Source organism: Atractosteus spatula, chromosome 7 (assembly GCF_055471065.1).
Source record: "Atractosteus spatula isolate fAtrSpa1 chromosome 7, fAtrSpa1.hap1, whole genome shotgun sequence".
Classification (NCBI taxonomy): Eukaryota; Metazoa; Chordata; class Actinopteri; order Semionotiformes; family Lepisosteidae; genus Atractosteus; species Atractosteus spatula.
Genome location: NC_142712.1, coordinates 59,243,832 through 59,264,600, shown reverse-complemented (window position 1 = coordinate 59,264,600; position 20,769 = coordinate 59,243,832). Strand labels below are relative to the sequence as shown.

Below are 20,769 nucleotides of genomic sequence, written 5' to 3'. Positions count from 1 at the left end.
CCCCTTACTGTGTATTAGTTTCAGCCTGGATTGTCTTGCACTAAAGATTGCTTCCAGCTTAGTTTATTTTACTGCTGCTGCATGCTCCCTGATAACCCAGTTTAGCAGGTTAGACCTTGCGTGTGTACTCACACTAGTTACAGGGTGTGTGTGTGAGCATACACATTCAGTGAGGGGGGTTGTGACTAAAGAATTCTCATTGCAAACACACCCGGAGGGACTGTCTAGAAGCAATTAGCACAAAGTACAACTTTTTTCTTTCTCTGTTAATTATCGGTAGGTTGCATGTCAGGGAGCAGTTGTTCCTTTGCTTATCACAAATGTTTGCATATGTGTGTGGAAGGGGATAAGTAGAGACTTTATATTTCAATTCAATTCAAGGTACTTTATTAGCATGACCGATGGGTACAATCAGTGTTGCCAAAGCAAATGAAAGTAATATTTACATTAAACAAAACAAAAAATAAAAGTAAAATAAAATCTGCAGACATATTACAGACATTTACAACAAAGACATATTATAAAATATTGACATATACTGTAGGCGGCTTGAGCATTATTGGGAGACAGACTCACTGTTCCTCAGGCTGTGACAGGAGATCACATACTGGGCTGCCAGTTCAGCTGAGTTCCCTCCTCCCTCTCCCAGTAGGATTGGGACCCGTTGTGATTCTGACAGGTGTGGGAACTCTGGGATTAGATTTCTGAATTTCGGGAAGGATGTTTTTCTAATCCCAGAGTATCTGTCACAGTGCAGTAGGAAGTGCACCTCTGTCTCTATTTCTCCCTGCTGGCAGTGGGAGCACAGCCTGTCCTCTCTGGGCAGCCAGGTCTGCCTGTGTCACCCAGTTTCTATGGCCAGGCTGTGGTCACTGAGCCTGTACTTCGTCAGGGTCTGTTTCTGTTTGTTGTTTCTTATCTTGGTCAAATATTCAGCTAGTGTGTATTGTCTGTTTAGGGTTGTGTAGCATTCCAGTTTATGTTGTGTTTGTGTGTGTGTCCCAGTATGTGAGATATTGCTGTTTGATCTGTGCTGTGATGTGGTTGAGTCTGGGTTGTGGTGCTCTAGCAGTGCTGTCCTGAGGCTGGTTAGTGTCGGTGTGGCTCAGGTCAGTGAGCCTCAGGACCAGCTGGCTCAGGGGGCTCTGTTTTGGGCTCAGCTCTTGACTCAGCAGGGCTTTGTGGTGGTAGGAATTTTTGTCGCTGTTTTTTAGGTGTAGCCAATACTTTAATATTCTTTTCTGTATGTTAGTGGGTATTGGCCTAATTCGGCCCTGCACCCGTTGTTAGGTGTTTTTCTCTGCACAAGGAGGATGTTTCTACAGATCTCCATGTGCAGAGTTTCTGTGGGGTGTTTGTCCCATTGAGTGTACTCCTGGTCTGTGAGGGGACCCCACACTTCACTGCCGTATAGGGCAATGGGTTGGATTACACTTTCAAATATTTGGAGCCAGATTCTTGTTGGTGGGTTGATGTTGAAGAGCCTCCTTCTTATTGCGTAGAAAGCCCTGAGTGCCTTCTCCCTCAGTGCCTTCACTGCCAGGTCAAAACTCCCAGAAGAGCTGATGGTGAGACCGAGATATGTGTAGCTGGATGTGTGCTCCAATGTGTTGTTGTTCAGTGTGAATTTGTACCTGTTTCCCTGAGGTCTGGCTTTCTTCTGGAAAACCATAACTCTGGTCTTGTCCAGATTGACTGTCAGTGCCCAGGTCTTATATCTCTCTCACACACTGTGAAGCATTAACCGCCATAGTGAGAGCAATGAAGCTTCTTCCTGTGCTAAACAGAATGCCTAATGAAGCACAGGTCATTTTCTATGCAGCCACTTCATATAGTCTCTAATTCATTTCTTTAAATAAGTGCTATATTTGATAATCAGAGATTCTTACATAAAAGAATCATGCTACATGGAAATTGCATTTATAGTACTGTTACATAGAATGTTTTTTTACAGATTTATATGTCCAGAATAATTTTCTACCATTGACAATACATTTTTTTATGTTTTGGGATTGTATTTGTCCAATTTGACTGTCAGTTTTTTTGTCATTCCAAAGAGACAACATGCCTTTTCAAAGTAGCACCTTTTCTGGTTTTTCCAGTTGTATCTTCACTTGCACATTAATATAGCCCCCCAGAAATCTGATTTGAAACATGAGTAGTACTTATTGACACATCTGTGCACACAGGGTAGACATCATGGTCCAAGCTACCTCTTTGCCACTGAGCCATGGTTGAAGATCAGTGCAGATTATCCTCTGCCGTTTGTGCTGCTGGCCTGCAGAGTATGAAGAGGTAGATGGTGGCTCATTTATGTTTTTAAGAACGTAAATAAGCTCACATGACAGTTTTCTTCAGCTATCAATTCATTTTTTTCCAGAAAAAAACCTGGACTGAGTGAGCATTTAAGAATACATTTTATTGACGAACTGCCAGATGAGGCTAAAGAGGATAATTGTTTTAAAAAAATCTTAGTTTCAGTTAACTAGGTTTGATGTAAGCTATGCACATCAATCTTACAGCAAACTTTGTAGAGTGTCTCACTTTTCCAAAACACTCTACTTTACTTTCACTGTTTTGGAATCGCTTATTCTTAGTCACCTAGTTTCAGTCCTACAACATTTGATTCAGCATAGACGGCAAGCATCCTTCAGATTGCATGAGTACCATCTACCTCTTCATACTCTGCAGGCCAGAAGCACATACAGCAGAGTTTAGTGCCTGATGCACTAGTGCAGCTCTCACAGGCAAACTGTCTCATTCACTTATGTAGTCTGAATGTCTCTACAAAAGAGCATCAAAGGTTGATGGGTCTAGGCTTGTCAAGGAAAAGCCTGAATACAAACAAAAGTCAAACAAGTCTTCACTACGTGTGGTTTGCAGTCTCTTCAAACTGCAACAACAAGTTTCTTCCTCCTTTGGAATCAAATGAAGTCGAAGTTGAGCTTGTTTAATAAAGTGGAGCCTCATCTTTGGGTTTAATATTTACAGGAACGAATGTGTTATACTTAGGTGTTTTAGATTTCCATTTTGGTCCAAGGTTGTTTTAATAAGGTTCAAAACACTTGTGGTGCGGAACAGTTTACAATAGAGAAAACGTGAAGAGTGACCCTGTGGCTTGTGCAGATGAGTCCTAGCGCTATGATTAGAGGGAGCTGGAGTTTGTACTTGCTGGCTGATGAAACAGCGCAGTGGCAGCTTGGCTGAGCTAGAGGAGGGGCTGGAGGAGGGAAACCAGGGGCTGTGCTGGGAGACCTGAGTCAGAACTTGAACAGAACTGCAGGTGCAGCAGCCCTGGCAGAATAATATGAATAAATTCACATCAGATCTGGTTTCGGAGATAACAAAAATGCGTTATAGTACAGGGATCTTATTTTTTGTGATTGTTGTATATGTTGTCCATTGTGATGCACTATACTTCAATTTAATACTTTAAGGTTGACCGTTTCAGCTTGCTGTATCTGAACTGAGGAGATGTGCAATGTTCTCTTTTAAAATGACAAATTATGATGAAAAATGTGGCTTTTATTAAAGCTCCTAGGAGCTCTTGTTTACGAGAGAGTATCCTATTTTGAATGGGGTGTCTATGAACAAGGTTCCTTTCATCAATAGTTAAAACCTGCCATTCTTTGCTTCAACTTGTGTTGCAGCTCGAGGGAGGTGCACGTCACACACAGTGTCTCTGTGACAAATATCACTGGGACATCACTGATGCCTTGCACTATAGCCTTAGATTGTAGCAGTTTTTTTTTTAGTAGCTGCAGCTATACTCATTAAGCCGAATCCACAGTTGAAGCAAGGATCTCTTAACCTCATTGACTCGACCCAACCTTAGCAGGTTCTAAGCTCCAGGTTACGGAGCTCATTTTGTATTTAAAGTGGAGGTTTTCATTGGATGAGTTGCTTGGGAAGGCTATGGCTGCTTTCCTCTTCTAACTGTAGAGGAGTCGTACTGTGATGTGATGTGATAATTTAATTGACAGCTGAGATCTTGCAGCTGAGAAGTTTGAAAATTAAAAATCAAACTTAAATATGCCAGTGCTTCTATTTGACATTGGTTCAGGAAGGTGTAAAGGAGTTTGTAAAATGGTTTTCACTGGTAGTGATGGACAATGGTAACTTCACCAACTGTTAGTTTTTTGCATATGAAAAGCATGCAATTTGTTTTCATTGTATCTGGAAGCATAGCATATTGATCAGAATTATTTCTAAAAACAAACATCTTCAAGAGTTGTCTTTTTGTAATTTCTAATCTCCTGTATGTTAATTGGCCCATAACTGCACTTGCAGTTATACTGTACTGTATAGTAGAGGTTTTAGATTATATTTGCTCATCATCAAGCTGTTTGAAAAATGGGAATGCTGATCTTGAAGAATCTGCTGTCAAAATACAGTACAAAGTCTTCTTAATGCTGTTTGAATTGATAAAACAATATAAGGCTTTATAGTTAAGTGTTACGTTTCAAAGTAATTTTTTAATTTACAATTCACTAGTAATTCACTCGTGCTGTTCATCACTACAAAATATATTGCTACTCTGAAACCAGTCCCTTAGTCCCACCTAGCTAATTTGGTTGCCTGTAGCTAAATTTATAGATGAGTCAGTCCAAGTAACTGAAGTATAAAAGTACATGAAGTAAAGGATATTGCTTCACCCTTAAGTTGGCAAGCTTGTAAGCATCTATGTTAGATGTAAGAAGACTTCTGCTATCAGGAGCATCTTAATACCATTATTTATAGGCGTGTTTGCTAAAACTAAAAATCAGCTGTTTAATGTGTATTACTTCATCAACTTATACATGGTCTAAATGTAAAGCATCTGTTTAGCCTCAAACAAAGACTGGTTCAGTTCAAGGAATTTTAGTGATAAAGCTCAATTCTAATTCCAAGTATTTTAAGTAAATCTAAGCATATATACTGTAAATTACAACAAAGAGTATTTTACTCTCAAGGGCACCAGTGTGACTTGGGTACAGTTTGCTACTGAGGTAAGAGGCACTTTATGGCACAAAGACTTGTGTGTAGAGCAGATGTCTATTTCATTATGTTGAGGATAATTCTCATGGCTCCATTTGATTATGTTGGGCATTGTCTGTCTGGTAAGTTGTTTAAGGTATTTGACGGTCTCAGCATGTTTAACGATTTCCCAGATCAATCCTTCTTTGAGTCTCTTCTCTCTGGGTCCATTACAGACTCCGGCCTGGTGGTGCCAAGTATCCCCTACGAGCTGCACAAGAGGCTACTGTCGGTGGCCGAACGGCACGGCTTGACTCTGGAGCGCAGGCTGGAGATGGCCGGAGTGTGCGCCAGTCAGATGACACTGACGCTCTTGGGTGGACCTAATAGGTAAGGAGGGCAGAGTGCACACAGCTGTTTCCAGCATTAAGGATGTGATCGGCAGGGATGATATAATTCTGAAAATGCACCCTCTAGCCGGGCTGCCTGAGACTTTACTGTGCAAATTTTGATTTTACATAAAGATCTTCTAGGGATGCCATAATAAGATATAAACATATAAAATAAGATCACTTTATTTGCCATATACAATTTCTTGTATTAGGAACTTGTGTTTTCGCATCCCCCAGCTTGCTCTCCATGAGACGCAGACAGGGAGAGAAGCTTGGGGTCAGAGCGCAGGGTCAGCCATTGTACAGCGCCCCTGGAATAGTTCGGGTTAAGGGCCTTGCTCAGGGGCCCAACGGAATAGGATTCCTCTGCCGGCTGGGGGAAACAAACTGGCAACTTTCCAGCCACAGACTCAGATACTTAGCCACAGAGTCACCGCACCCAATAAACCACAAAATGATTACAAATTTTTTGGTAAGAAGAGTTTGTTATATGTGTAAAGAGCAAGCAGTGCAGTAAACGCACTGTCTCTGCCACTGTCCACTAGGGCTCTGTTTTAAACTTCAGTCTCACTTTGCTTTTGCGCACATGTAGTTGCCTCTAGTAGGCTTATCTCATACTTTTTCACCCAAATTTGTATTTCGTAATGCAATTTCATTAGGGAAGCACAAAAGTGATTTTATCATTTTGCTGAGCAGTACAGTGTAGGGTAATGTACAGTATTTACAAATTTTTTAATGGTAATTCTCACTATTTTACTGTATTGTATATTTTGAAGTGTATGCTATGTTTGGTGTTTAATTTTTCTAATTATAGGGTTTTAAAACATTTTTTAAGCATTTCATTCATCATTTCTGTCCCCAGATATTAGAGGAGTTTCTTTTTCTGCCTCCAGGACTGCAAGCTGCTGCTACATTCTCTCCCTCTCTGCCCTCCACTGTGATGAGCACACACTTGTTAACCATTAAAGGACAAACTCTTGGTTAGCCAGTTATTCTGCTCTCCTGTCCCTCCTCCCTCACCTGCAGACAGGGCTAGGGCAAATAAAGGAGGATGGCATAATATCCTGAATGGTAATTCTTTGTCTCCTCACACAACTAAGAAAAGGTTGCTTCTGACTTACAAAAGATTTGCGTTATGTGAAGACTTGCAGAACGGAACCCTTGCATAACCCAGGGAGTGGGTGTGTCCTGATTTCCTTTTCACTGTCTAGTCATCAAAGGGGTAACTTTATATACAATCATGTTGCTCATTATTTGTGTGCATTATACACAACCAATTGCAATTTTATGTAACAGCTCATTTTGTTCAGTAACATTGGTTTTAATAGAGTTTAAGCAAAAAATGAGTTGCTTGTTTTGTGCAGTTGAAGTACCAGTGAGACTTGTAGCTCAGAACATACCCAGCCCAGTCTGGCACCTCCTCTGTTCTTGTACTGTTATGTGAGCCATTTTGTACCCGGTCTGTGCAAAGACCAACAGGCTGATAAAGCAAGGTTTGTCGTCTTTCCTATCATTCACGCCTATTGCTGGAGATATAAACTCAGCTGTCTGCTGCACCTCTCCTTTTTGTAGCCATTGGCAGTACTGCGTTGATCACTTAAACTGAACTTCACACCTCAGTTAAAAACCACACAGGGCCCAGGACCATATAGAGTGAGTTACACAAACAAAGTAATCGGATTGCAGAGGAGCAATGGTTGACTTTTGGATAGATGACATGCTTCAGTTGCATGCTGAGTGTCTTTGTGCAACCTTGAGGTTTCCTATCTTACATAGCCAATGTGGGAAAACTGCTTTCTTCTTGCTCTGCCTCATTGTAGCCTGTCCAATTAGTAGAGAGTTTAGATAGATTTGCCTTTTTCTTGATAAAAAAGCTTTCTTCTTGTCTCCTGGCACTTTGTATGTTTGAATTATCAGCCAAATTTGTGCTAATGATGAAAGTATATGTGACTGTCTAGAGCCTGTGTGGGTGGGACATGTGAACTGTAGCTGTGTAGCCAAGGCAGTCATAAAAGTTTACATCCTATAGACAGTGAATCAAGAGACGTCTGATGTCTGTGCTGCTGGTTCTGCAGCTCAGGAGGTCTTGCTGGAACCACCAAATGCCTGCAGGAGTATGTGACGGGGATGCATGATGAGCTAATTAACAGCTTTTTGATGTGGCAAATGTTTAAGAAATCAGGAAAGCTAGAAAGCATGCATAAATCAAGAATTCCTTCATTCACATTTGGAAGTCTTTTTGCAAACTTGCTTGTCTTTAAAATCTATTGTGCTGCATTAACAAGACTGTTGACATTTATTGTACACAATAGCTTAGAAAGCATTTTGACACTGCCCTCTTTTAGTGAAGTGACAGAAGACAGGTGTTGAATGTTGTTTGTCAAACTTGTTTGAAGTTGCTTTTGCTGCCAGAAATCAGGGGAAATAACTCTGACAGTTGTTGAGTGAATGCTACCTGAGAACTAAGGCAGAAATGCATGTTTGTGTCATTCACTCAAAAACAGGTGATAGCAAAATGCATCAATATTTTGTTGTCTGCATGACAAAATAAAAATTAGTTTGTGGAAAATCATCAGTTTTGCAAAAAAAATACCACCTTTTTCTGTCATCTTGTATCTATAGCAGGTGTAAATTGTTTGGCATTATTACACAAATCATAGATCGCGCTATAGTGATTCTGTTTTGCAAGTCTGAAGTGAATTTATGCAGAGTGGAGAAGGGAGACAGAGGTACAAGTTTTTTAACAAGGAACCTTATTGATTGGTTGTGTTTTTGTTGAAAAATAAATTTGTCAATAGCCTGTGAGTCAAAATCTCTCATGGTGTGCACACAATCTGAGTCAGTTAGCTGCAGTGATATCTGATAACAGATATCACAAGTAATCATCATACCTTTTTTTCCAGGTTGACCCCTAAGAATGTGCACCAGCGCCCCACGGTGGCCTTACTGTGTGGCCCTCATGTTCAGGGCGCACAGGGCATCAGCTGTGGACGACACTTGGCCAACCATGAGGTCCACGTCATCTTGTTCCTGCCCAACTTTGTGAAGATGTTGGAGTCCATCACTAATGAACTCACGCTCTTTGGCAAAACGGATGGCAAGCAGGTCTCCAGTGTCAAAGGTACACAATTTGAAATTGAATCCACAATTCTTTGTCCTGTTTGCTTTTTAAGATTTTGTGGATTTCTTGTCTAAATGAAAACTAATTCAGTACTGCTCAGAATACAATATTAATTTCATGAAATCATATTTCAAACTGCAGAACTTCTGTTTTGTGTTGTATTTTTAAGTCTCTTAAGCCGATATTTGTCTTTTTTTTAATTCATCAATAAATTAGGATCTATTTGAAGTATAAGCAGATGTATTTACTGTGCTCTAAAGGTAATTGTGAAAATGCATCAAACACTAAAACTGCTAAAAGGGTTTTTGTATAATGCAACACCCCCACCTGTTGGTTGTTTTTTATATTTCAGCTGGATATTTCAGCAGCTTTACAATATCTGGTTTATACGGATCCAGTTTCTCTCATGTTTCCTTGTCATCACACGTTCAGATCATATGTTTTGTTTTTGGTGCTGAGCTTCAATGTTTGTTCATCTTAAATCAGTTTTAATTTTTTTTATGATACCAGTCTGAAAAAATGGTTTGAATTTAAAGAGAAAGGGCCACACTCGTTCAAGGCCCCTCAGGACAATTCTGGATCACTCAGATGGCATCTTGTACCTCCAGCAACCTTATTTACTGTATCTCTTGCAGTAAATGCCCAGCCATCTACATTGGGGAAACAGGAAGGAGACTCAGAGACCGCTTCAGAGAACAGAGAATTTTTCCAAGCGTATTGTTTCTCATTTAACCTCTGATGGCCATGATCACACTAATCTCTCCGTCTGTGTTCTCAAAGCTGTTTTTTTTCTTAACTCCAACATCACATCTAGGATCACACCTTTCCCCTTCTCTCAACAACAGACTAATTTTCTTCTAAATTCTCTTTATTCATTGTAGGTTTCATTTCACACCTCTCTTCACACCACCTGATTGGCCACTCTGTCTGTCACCTGTTCCCACCTCCCACCCCTCCTCTCTCCCAGCTTTTGTTCTCCTGCTACATTACCTTTGCTTACTGCCTGTCTTTCTCACACCTGAAGAAGCCTCCAGGGCCGAAACGTTATGTTTTCTTTCTTCTCTTTTCAGCATTGCTTATTATAGTCTCATTGAGAAGACTGATGTTGAAAGCCTGTTGTGTCCTCGATCGTATTTGTCTGAACCCAATACATCGAAATTACTAACTATTTTTGCATCAGCCGATACCTGCTCTGTAGGTTTAAAATGGGAATTATAGTTTAATATTTATTATTTTTGAAATGTTAGTTTTAAAGGTTTCTGGAGTTTGCTGTTCTTAGTTTTGTTGGTGTAAATGATCTTGTTTGTATTCTGTATCTGTTACTGTTGTAAAATTGTCTGTAGCTTTTAGTTTAGTAATTCTGGAGCATAAATGGTCATGTTGCACATTTTTAGTTTAGGTAGTGTACATGTCCAGGCTCTTTTTTGGGGAGAAATATCTCCTGTGGAATCCCAGAACAAAATATGCTCCAATACTAGCAAGCAATTCTAGGATGCAAATGGAAATGCACCAGCTGGTGCTGTGTGGATGCACTGGAAAGATGTTTGAATAATGGAGAATGTGGCATTTTGTTGAGAGAATATGCTGTGATCTTCTAATTCAGCAGCCACTGAGTCCCTGGCACAGCGCAAATCTCCTGTGTGTAATCCCCCATCACTAACAACAGCTGAGCAGTGTGTATAGCTGTGGACGGAGGTGTTTTTATGAAATAAAAGGAATTCAAATCAATGGGATTAGTAAGGAGAATATTTAAATTGAAAACAAACACCTGTACAGAGACTACATGCCAAAGGCAGGGATTAGGAGGTTTAAAATCACATGGGCAGTGGGAGCAGTCAATGCAGGCCACAGCCACAGGGAAGGCTGAGCACAGTACAGAGGGGAGGCAGTGTCTGGAGAATTCTAATAGGCCACCGAGGCCCAGGAGCCTGCTCCCCCACTGAAAAGGAGACCTTGACAATGTGGAACTCGGTTACTGGAGCTGTCGAGTGTGTTGTGTGCATGAGCACTAGTGAGTGTCGTACAGTGTGTTGCCTGCCTTATCCCCAGATTGCAGATCTTCCTGAGCAACCATTTGTTACAAATTAAATATGTAAGGTTAGAATGATGATTCTGCAAGATAAAGTTAAGGTTTTCACTTTAAAACTACTTTGAACACTGTTTATAGTTATATCCTCGGGCAATCTATTGGAAATGAGAATTCTTATTGTCTTTTTGTAAACTTGACCAGTTTACCAACTATACTAGAATTTGCATCATTTATGTAATTTAAAGTAGTGGTCTTAGTACCAATTTCTTTGGTGCTTCACCAATTGTCACCTCAGTTAAAGCATTCCCCCCTTATATGTACTGTTTTCTATTAATTAACCAGTTCTCAATCAGAATACCTGCATTTCCCTGAATGCCTACTGAATTTAATTTTGAGAATTCCTTAGAAAAGTAACTATCAAAAGCCTTTTCAAATTCAAAATTCATCATATCATTCATTTACTCTGTGTCCATCACTGTTTGTTCAAACATTTCAGTTTGAATAAACGAGCAATTTTTTTCCTTTTTTTGAATTAATCATTATCTGATTGCCATATAAGTGATCCTCCAATTAAAATCTAAAAATAGCTTCCATGGCCTTACACGTAGAAGGTGTCAGAATTATTGTTGCTATATAATTGGTTCGGTTTTGTCACTCTTATGAATGGATGATGCATTTATTGTTGTCCCTGTCTTGAGTGACTGGTGGAAGAGTTGCAACAATGGGTTCTTGTTTCCTTACTTACAACTGTTAAGGTTAATTAATCCAAGTACTTATAGAACCTGAAATATTTCTGCCTTTTCTATGCTGATCTTTAATATAGAACTTTGTCCTTCCACTCCCTGGACACGCTGTTGGGACGTTCTTCCTTAGTGACTTAAATACTTTTTAGTACATCATCTATTTTGTTATCTAGATGTTTTCCATTCTTGTTCCAGATATATTTTGCTTCGTCCTTAATGGTTCTCTCACTGCTGTTTTACTGCAAATGTCGCTTTCCATTGCATGTAACTCATTGTGTCTCTTTTTTAACTGGAATGGTTTATTTCAACATCAACATGTGGCATCTAGCTAGTGTATGTAGATTTTAAAGCTTTGAACAGTTTTTTTGCACTTTAAATGGAGTGGGTTCAGTTGACCATTGCTCAGTTTTCCTTATTCCTCAGCTTTGCTTTAGGTGACGTGTGTGTGCGTGTCCCTGCAGATCTGCCGGACACCCCAGTGGACCTGGTGATAAACTGCCTCGACTGCCACGAGAACGCCTTCCTGAGGGACCAGCAGTGGTACCGTGCGGCCGTGGACTGGGCCAATCAGAACCGGGCCCCAGTGCTGAGCATCGATCCTCCCATGAGCGCGCAGGAGCAGGCTGTGGATGCCAAGTGGTCCCTGTCGCTGGGGCTGCCCCTGCCCCTGGCTGAGGGGGCGGGCCGGCTGTACCTGTGCGACATTGGCATCCCACGCCAGGTCTTCCACGAAGTGGGCATCAATTACCACTCGCCCTTTGGGTGCAAGTTTGTCATCCCCCTGCACAGCACCTAGCGTCCTGTCTGGCACAGCTCCGTCTCCTCCCGGAGCCAGGAGAGTTCACGCTGCCTTAGTCTACAGACTGTGAGCAAACGATGGGGGGCAGCAGGGTGAGGGGAGCAGATGGGTGTCTTTTTTCTTCTGTTACCAGCCCCCCTGGTGGGCGCTGTGCTGTGGAAAAGAAAACTGTTCTGAGAGTGTGGTTTTCTCATGAACTGTCTAGTTTGCACTGAATACATGAGGTGCAGCCAAAGGAAGGAAAAAGCTGTTCGTTATCTGGTTTTATAATTGACAAGAGCTGAATCTGAGCTTGATCTTTTTACAGTGCATTAGTTCAGGAAAGGTGACTGGCCAGACCTGGACAAAGTTCAGAATTAGCCACGTTAAATCCTTTTGCGTTAGCGGGGAGGTTCATTGCTGTTTTTGTTATCACTGCTATCACATTTAGGACATGGCTCAGCCTGATCAAATGTAAAAATTTATTTTTCTCATGCGAGTCTTGTTGAGATTTCCTTTTTTCCCTGAACCATGAGTTGATCATTTGTAGAAATACGTGAGGTTTTGTACCAGTGCAGAAGTTTTTTCCTATTAAGAATGTTAAATAAAATCAAAAGGCATCATGAAAAGATAAAATGAGAAAAGTGTGTGATGTGACCGATTCTGGAGTTCTGCCACCCTGTTGGCACCGTTTCAGTGTTTCTGCAAGCTTGTTCTGTAATAAAAACATTTGTACGTCTTAGTCTGTATTTTCAGAAGACTAAAACTTTCTTATAGTAGGATTTCAATTTAATCCCACCAGATGTATTACTCTGTGATCCCACAGTAAATGTCGAGTTGGGTTCTTGAGACGTTTTTTTTAATTTTCTTGGGTGCATTACAAAAAATACTGTTTAATATTAAAAATGTTCTGCTTTAGAAATGTGTAATATTTAGTTGATAGTGTATTTGCATCCCTATTCAGGTATTTGCAAAATAATTCGAGGATGAAAATAAGCAGTTTTACAAATGATCTGTAGCTAGGTGAAGAAGCCTCTTAATTTAGAAATTGTGTAGTGTTAGTGTTTTATTACGTTTTATAGTTAACAGGAGTGAATTAAATGCTTAAAGTGTGAATCTGTCTTGTTTCCTGCATATTTGTCCTGTTCTCACAGACATTAAGAGATGACTACTCTTTCACTTCAAAAGTGATAGGAAAGATCCACATTGTTGAGTGTCGAGGTCAAAGTATTGAAGTAGTCCCTCAGGGAGTTTGGCTGTGAACAAAGTTGACATTTTATGGTCATTAATATTATGTACAGATATACATACTTTGCATTCAACATTCATAAACAACATTGCATCATGTTTAATGTGCTAATAAATGCAGAGAGATTAAAGACCCTCGTTAAATGAAGCATTTAATATTTGAGATAAAGTTCCACTTATTTGCATTTTTTACAGAAGAACTAAGATTCTTGCAAGTATACAAAGTGTAATGAAAATGTTTTGGGAATGCAATAGTCAGGTTTTATAGATATTTCAAGGGCAATAGAAGTCCTGCTTTTTTTAAGTCTCTGCTGGAACAAAACAGGCCATTGTATCATACAGTGTGACCTATTGTGGATCTGTGATTGTCATGTTATATTCTACAAATAAAATCAAATGCTAGATTTTGTAGAAAACCTCTTTTCTACTATGACTGTATCGTACTATGCCTTACAAGCCAGTGTTAATTGGCTGCATTGTTCAGTTCATGTTTTAAAGGTGTTATAGGGAAGCAAGCGTATGTGACTGGGCTTGGTAGGTGAGAGTCCTAAGCCTTCAGTTCTTGTCGGCTATTAAGTGCACAATGAAATGGTTATAGTAGTTCAGGTGGGGAGCTGCGTCAGCATGCGTAGGCTGCAAAGGAACAAGTAATAGGTTTATTCCTGTTGAAAAAAGAAGAAAAAAAACAACGTTCTTCAGGTGTGAGAGAGACAGGGCAGTCAGCAAAGGTAATGTAGTGGGAAAACAAAAGCTGGGAGAGAGGAGGGCGGGAGGCGGGAGCAGGGGACAGAAAGAGAGGCCAATCAAGAGGTGTGAAATGAAACCTGCAATGAATAAAGAGAATTTAGAAGAAAAGTAGTCTGTCGTTAAGAGAAGGGGGAAGATGTGATCCTAGCTGCAGGATAATTTTGGTTTCAATAGTCTTTCTGATGTTGGAGTTTGGAAAACCGTCTTTGAGAACACAGACGGAAAGATTAGAGTGGTCATGGCTGTGAAATGAGAGACAATGGGCTTGGAGAGATCATTAATCTTCACAGCCCTGACGTGTTCTCTGAAGCAGTCTCCGAGTCTCCTTCTTGTTTCCGGAATGTAGATGGCTAGGCATTTACTGCAAGAGATACAGTAAATAAGGTTGCTGGAGGTACAAGATGCCATCTGAGTGATCCGGAATTGTCCTGAGAGGCCTTGGATGAGTGTGGTGTTAGATGTGTACTTGCAGGTGATACAGCAAGCTCTGTTGCAAGGGAAAGTGCCTGGTGTGGATGGTTGCTGAGGGCGGTCAAGGAGCTGTGAACAAGGAGGTTACGCAGATTAGGTGGTTGGCGATATGAGATGATGGGGTGGTCAGAAAAGAGGGCCCCAATGGAGGGATCATCCTGTAGGATGGAAAAGTTGTCGTTAATAGTCCTGGGGATAGGAAGTGTGTTGGGGTGGTAGGGAAGCACCAAAGGAATGTGGTTGTTACGGTGGGAGTTCCTGATTGAGTTGATGGTCCGGGGGGTGTTCTTGGCTCGGGCAAGGGCCCTGTCAATCACACTGCTGGGGTATCCTCTGTTGATGAAAAATGAGTACATTTTGAGGGATTGGTTCTGGAAAACTGTGAAAAGGGGAGAGTTTTTAGTGTTTGGGGTGAAATGAGCTATACAGGAGATAGCTGTGTGAATCCTTGGGTTTGTAATAGACTAAAGTGGAGAGCCGGGGGTAGCTGATGTCTAGAAACGGAAGAGTAGTGGAAGATATGTTAACTATATTTGAGGGACGGGTGGAACTTGGTGAAATGATGCAGAAAGTGCTCAAGCTGGTCGTTAGAGCATGTGGCGGCACCGACGCAGTCATCAATGTATCGCTTGTAGAGGTCAGGGACGTAGCCAGTGTAGGAAGTGAAGAAGCATTCTTCTACCCAGCCAACAAAGATATTGGCATAGCTGGGTCCCATTTCGGTGCCATGGCAACTCCACTCACCTTTTGGTAAAAAAGGTTATTGAATGAGAATGCATAAAATGGTTATGTTGTAGTAAAACATTTTTATAGCCCCCAACTCCTGTTCTTCAAAAGCTTGCTTTATAATTAGAAAGTTAAAAATGAAGAGTGCTTTAGTCTGACAGATTTTAAAAAGCTAGTGTTCTGACAATTGTCTTGTCCTTCAGCGCTGTATATTGTTTTGAAAACTGGCTTATTGGCGCTTGCTCAAGTGCAGGAAAAGAACTGCCAACATCTAAAATATAGCATATCTTGGTGAAATGTTATAGTACCCAAAACCAGAAGTTTGATAGCAATCCAGTCAGTTTTACAAAAACTGTAGTGAAGCTATTATTAACTTGGGCTTCTTTTACAGTATTTGATTTTATTCTAATGTGCATGGTGAACAGTTTACACCACATTCAAACAGAATCCCTACTGGGAAACATATGTAGTCATTTTTATATTTGAGATTTTGTTTTTGCCTAAAGGTGCTTAAATGAAAGAAGCACCAATAAAGCTCTTTCCTCTGCGTTTGCAGCTTACTGTAAATTGTATCGCATCAGAGAGCCCATCAATATTTCATGAAGTAGCAGAAGCACTTGAAGGAAAGGATCTTTGCCTTTTGAGAAGCGCTTGGTTTTCTGCACTGTTTGGAAATCAATGCTAAAACCAAACGGGGCTGTGGCTGTACTATAATGTAAAGTTTTTGCATTCGTTTCTTTTGTGGTAGCTCTATTGCGTCTGCTGCACGAGATTGAGTCTCTAACTCGACTAAAACATCCAGATGATCAGTAGTTAAATCACACCATTTATTCCAGGAAAATGTTCACTTAGTTGTTAAGTTCTGGAATAGAAATGTGTATTGTAACTTGCCCTGGCAAAGGACGTCTGCTAAGCACAAACTATTTCATATTCCTCTGTTTGGAAATAAGTCACAGGTTGGAATGGTGTTCGTTTCTTGCATGAAAGGACTCCGTCATATTTCAAAAGCAGAGGAAAACGCATCTTTGTTTCAGGTTTTGCTTTCCTCTGTAGTGTAAATACCATTTTCTGCTTCTGTGAGGTGTGGAGGCTCATGACTGCAGCTTGCTCAGGGAGGGTCTTAGACTTACTGCAGTAACTAACTTTAATTACTTGCCAGTTTGAATTTGCTTGGATTCATGTTGGTATGCTGTGGATTTTTCTTTTGGTTGTATTTTCATAAGGAATATTCAACTGTTATCTCTTTTGTATGCTGTGCATATGTAAAGTTAGACAATGACTGGGGGAATAACCCGATTTTCTGACAGATGTGTCTGTAAAAATAAGACTCGCCTTCATCTCAGAAACAGTTGTCATAGGAAGATCTACGTGACATTTGTACATATTACTGTGTTTATATGCATTATTAAAATTCCCAGTAATCATACAACTTGTTGGTCAGGGGTTTCAGGATGCCCTTGCTAAGATTAGGTTTAGCAGGTCATCTCGCATTTCCTTTCTAAGTTAAAGATGTTTGATCTGGGACAATTTATTCCGTTTCCAGTCACTTCAAATGATTTTTCGTAGACTTTTTATGTATTTTTTTACTTCTTATTGGTTTTAAAAAAGTTTTTTTAATTGACAGCAAATGAAACTCAAGTCTTGGATGTTATAATTTAGTTAATATTTAAAAGCAAAATAGCTTCTTCGGCATCCCATGAGGGGGCGTTTGTCCTTATCCATGGAAACCATTTTTACAAAATGTGGACCACATGCTTAGATCCAGCTTTGCTGTTTAATGTTGAAAAATGTCTCCCTGAGGCTTTTGCAGGCCTCACATCCTCAAGCAAATGAGCAGCAACTTCTACTAAAGGGGAGAGATTTCCATTCGGATGTTTTTAAATCAAATAAATGTTCTTTGTGAATGTTAAGATTTATCCCACCTCAGAGATGTGGTGTAGTTTAGTGGAAGTATTTTCTGTAAAATGCAATAGTTTTTCACATCTCACCAGGTCTTACACAGATGCTCATGGACGAGCAGATTTTAGTACCAAAGGTGCAGATATTTTGTGGGAATTTTCACAGTTCAAAGTGTTTGGGGGTGCCTATTATATGGCTGTACTCTTTAAAACTGCCATCCCAGCACCTGAACTGAAATGTAATGTGTACTTTATTCTGCCCTTCTAGTACTTGTTTGATCAGTTATTGACTGCTTCCTCAGAGCTGATGTGGGCATCCTGTTGAGTCTGAGGACAGAGGTCAGGATGAAGGGGGTCACTGATTTTTATGTTGTACTTTAGTTTGATTAATAATACCAAATGGCCTTATTAATGTTCAGGAAAGAATCAGATTGTTTGCTGATCTTGTAGTTCTTAAGTTACTTATGGGTTTTCCTGCAGCTGTGACAGATTCTGTTGTTCTGTTCTGGTGCAGCCCGGCTTGTGTTGTATACCAGCACTGCTTTCAGGCTTTGCAGGTTGGTGACTCTTTGACAGCTGCTGAGTGCACCGTTAAAATGTACTTTTTGCTGCAAGTTTTACTTTGAACAGGTTTTGCTAGTGTGGAACATAAAGTTTAAATAAACATTTGAATTATGAATGCTGTATGAGCATTTAAATGATGGTGCTTGCATAAAGGCTGACAAGGTATTTCTTTTGTTCACTTATTCATACCCTGCAAACTTCAGCAACAAAGTGGCAATACATGTGTCCCTACTGTAACCAGGGTGATTCCAAGAGTGTGGAAATTCACAAGGGGCACGAAGGGAAGTCCTACAGGCTTTATTGGCAGACCTTGAATCATGAAGGTACTCTAAAGCCCCATTACCTGCTAGCATCCTGCACACCTTTCAAATGCCAAAGAAAAGACTAATTTCACCCATGTGAGAATGCAAAATTCTTAACCTTTACCAGGTATCCGATAATATACTGTACTTCACACTGTGGCTGTTTACAAGGATTAGAGGCTATATAGTGGCCTCTAGTGACAGATCCATTGTAACTGCTCCTCTTTCAAGTGGCTTGCTATAACATGGCTCTGTAATGGTACTACCAAAACCATGTTTGGAAAATAGTCGTTCCTGCTTTCTGTTCGTATAAAAGTTATTAATGGGCTTGTGGCAATTGGACATTTAAATCTGCGTCATACTGGTGGTGAGTCTTTACCTCAGCACAGAAAAAGAATTGTGGAAGCTTGTGAGACTGCAGTATATTGTCTTAGTAGCAGGACCTCCTTCCTGTTTTGGGATACCCACTAGAAGTCGTCATTTCTCTCAGTGTTGAGGGGGAAATGTCAGCTTGATCCACAGTGGTGAGGAGGCAGGAGTATGTCCATCTCTGCGGCATGCTGTTTTTATTGTGGTCTTGAGGAAAATCAAGAGTACTAGGTAACTAAATATGCATTATTTCATCATTTTCAGTGGAAACCTCAATTATATTTCACCAAATGTGGAGGAAAAAAAAGTCGAGGATATCTCGGTGTACTAAGTAGTGCAAAATAGTGTACCTGCCTGTCTGCACTGTTAAGCATGTGAACTGTAACTATCAAGTTTCAGATGTTCTTAGGTCACTTTTTTATTTTTACTTGTACTGCATCATAAACTTGGATTTGAACACACAGATGTTTTAACTTCTCAGAATGGTAAATCTTGTGTGAGAGATGGTGTAGTTTGCAAATTGCCCAGTGTTTTTTTTTATCTCATCACTGTAGGAATGTGTTCCTGTGTATATTGTGTTTCCTTTTTGTTGTATATTTGCAGTGTGCCAAGGAATTGATACAGTAGGTGTGTACACTTGAGGTAGGTGGTGTCAGTGACAAACACAAGGCTGACACACCCCGGCGCTGTGCACTTCAGCCTCTCCTCCACACTGCACTAAGAGCAGAGCAACTTCTGGGTCCTCTGGGTCTGTTTTCCTTATGTTACTGTCGCAGTATAACGAAAACTTGTATTTAGCTTATATGACGGATAAATTAAAATGTAACCTCCCACTGTGGGAGTATTGGTTGGGGTCCAGTGCTTGTAATAACAAGGTTGTGGGCTCAAATCGCTACTGGGAGACTGCTGTTGTTCCCTTGATCTCGTATTTCTCTCGTGGTTGCTCTACAAGCAACATTTTGTTCTGAAATGATGTCTTGTTATTATCCTCTATGTGCTCGCTCTGTACCAGCAGCCCCTTCTGCGTAGTCCACATTGCGGCTGGGTTTGGGGGCAGGGAAATCACAGGCTGTTTGAAAGTTATAATTATCAAAATATTTGGAAAAATATGGGAAAACCTTCTCATTTTGTTTTTTGGTACAATGGCAATTTGCAATATGTTGAAAAAAATTACATCTGTCCAGCTGTGCCAATAATTATTCTGAATAATTTTAAGTTTAAATGTGGTCCTGCCTAAAATGACATCTTGTTGAAAATAAGTTACATTACAAAATTTCTCCACCAGATGGCTCCAAAAATTCACAGCACCTGTGTCGTTTTAGCTGCATTTCCTTTCCTGCCGTTGAGGCCCATAGTGACCTCATTGGTGAGCTGGACAGCGGACTCTTCGGAAACCTCAGGCAGCTTCTGTGGGGTTGATGTCTCTGTAGTGATGGTAAAATAGGGTGTCTGAAGCAGAATTTCGATTTTTGCAAAGGCCGGGGTGGGTGACTGTCCCACTGACCCTGGCAGTCAGTCTGTTTGAGAAGTCATTGTATAACACTTCTGCATCGTTGTGAACAATAAAGAACATTAAAGCATTGCAAAAATATAGAAGTCTTATGTTTTTTTATTGAGTATTCTTTTGGATTTTGTTTAGTAGCTCTGTCCAGCATCCATAGATGAAAAGGTGAGACAAGGTAAGTGAAGTTGATGCATGCTTTTGTAGTTGGTACTTGATAAATTCTGATCTTCTGGTGTCTTTTAGTGTTCTGTTTTTTAAGACAGAATTACTCCATCATTTGTTTATTCTTTAGTAGGTCCAGATTGACCTACAGGTATTGCCAGTGATGTTGAGCTTGAAGAAAATCAGATCCGAAATAAGCCGATTTAGCCATCTCAATTGTAAACTGTGCTATATTATTTTAATTTATATTGCTAATGGACAGATAAAGCATGTGCCACTTTAACCCCCCTTGGAGCAGTGCGGTGGCTCTGTGGCTAAGGATCTGCGCCTGTGGCTGGAAGGTTGCTGGTTCATATCCTGAGGCTGGCAGAGGAATCCTACTCCGTTGGGCCCCTGAGCAAGGTCCTTAACCCCAACTGCTCCAGGGGCACCGTATAAATGGCTGACCCTGCGCTCTGACCCCCAGCTTCTCTCCCTGTCTGTGTGTCTCATGGAGAGCAAGTTGGGGTATGTGAAAAGACAAATTCCTAATGCAAGAAATTGTATATGGCCAATAAAGTCATCTTATCTGTATTAATACCATTGGCTGAACTACAGCTGTTTGCCTTTTCATTGTAGGATTGAACTGCAGATCAGATTACGGGCTCTAGGAATATGTACAGCAGGCTGCAATCTAATGATCACTTTTCTCACTCCCATTATTTAATCTGTGGTTCAATTTGTGGTGCAGATGAAATCAAAAGCACAGTTGCCAACAGT

At 40.5% G+C, this 20,769-nt stretch overlaps 1 protein-coding gene across 2 annotated transcripts in view; it reads left to right on the top strand.

The window, feature by feature from the left end:
- edc3 (enhancer of mRNA decapping 3 homolog (S. cerevisiae)) overlaps nucleotides 1-19,933 on the top strand; it is a 35,078-nt gene extending 15,145 nt beyond the window's left edge. For both annotated transcript variants that reach the window (XM_088922032.1, XM_088922031.1), the window contains exons 5-7: nucleotides 5,193-5,346; nucleotides 8,252-8,469; nucleotides 11,703-19,933. In XM_088922032.1, the coding sequence (XP_088778158.1) occupies nucleotides 5,193-5,346; nucleotides 8,252-8,469; nucleotides 11,703-12,037 (707 nt within the window). In that variant the 3' untranslated portion in view covers nucleotides 12,038-19,933. The remainder of the gene's footprint in view (nucleotides 1-5,192; nucleotides 5,347-8,251; nucleotides 8,470-11,702) is intronic.
- Nucleotides 19,934-20,769: the final 836 nt, after the last annotated feature.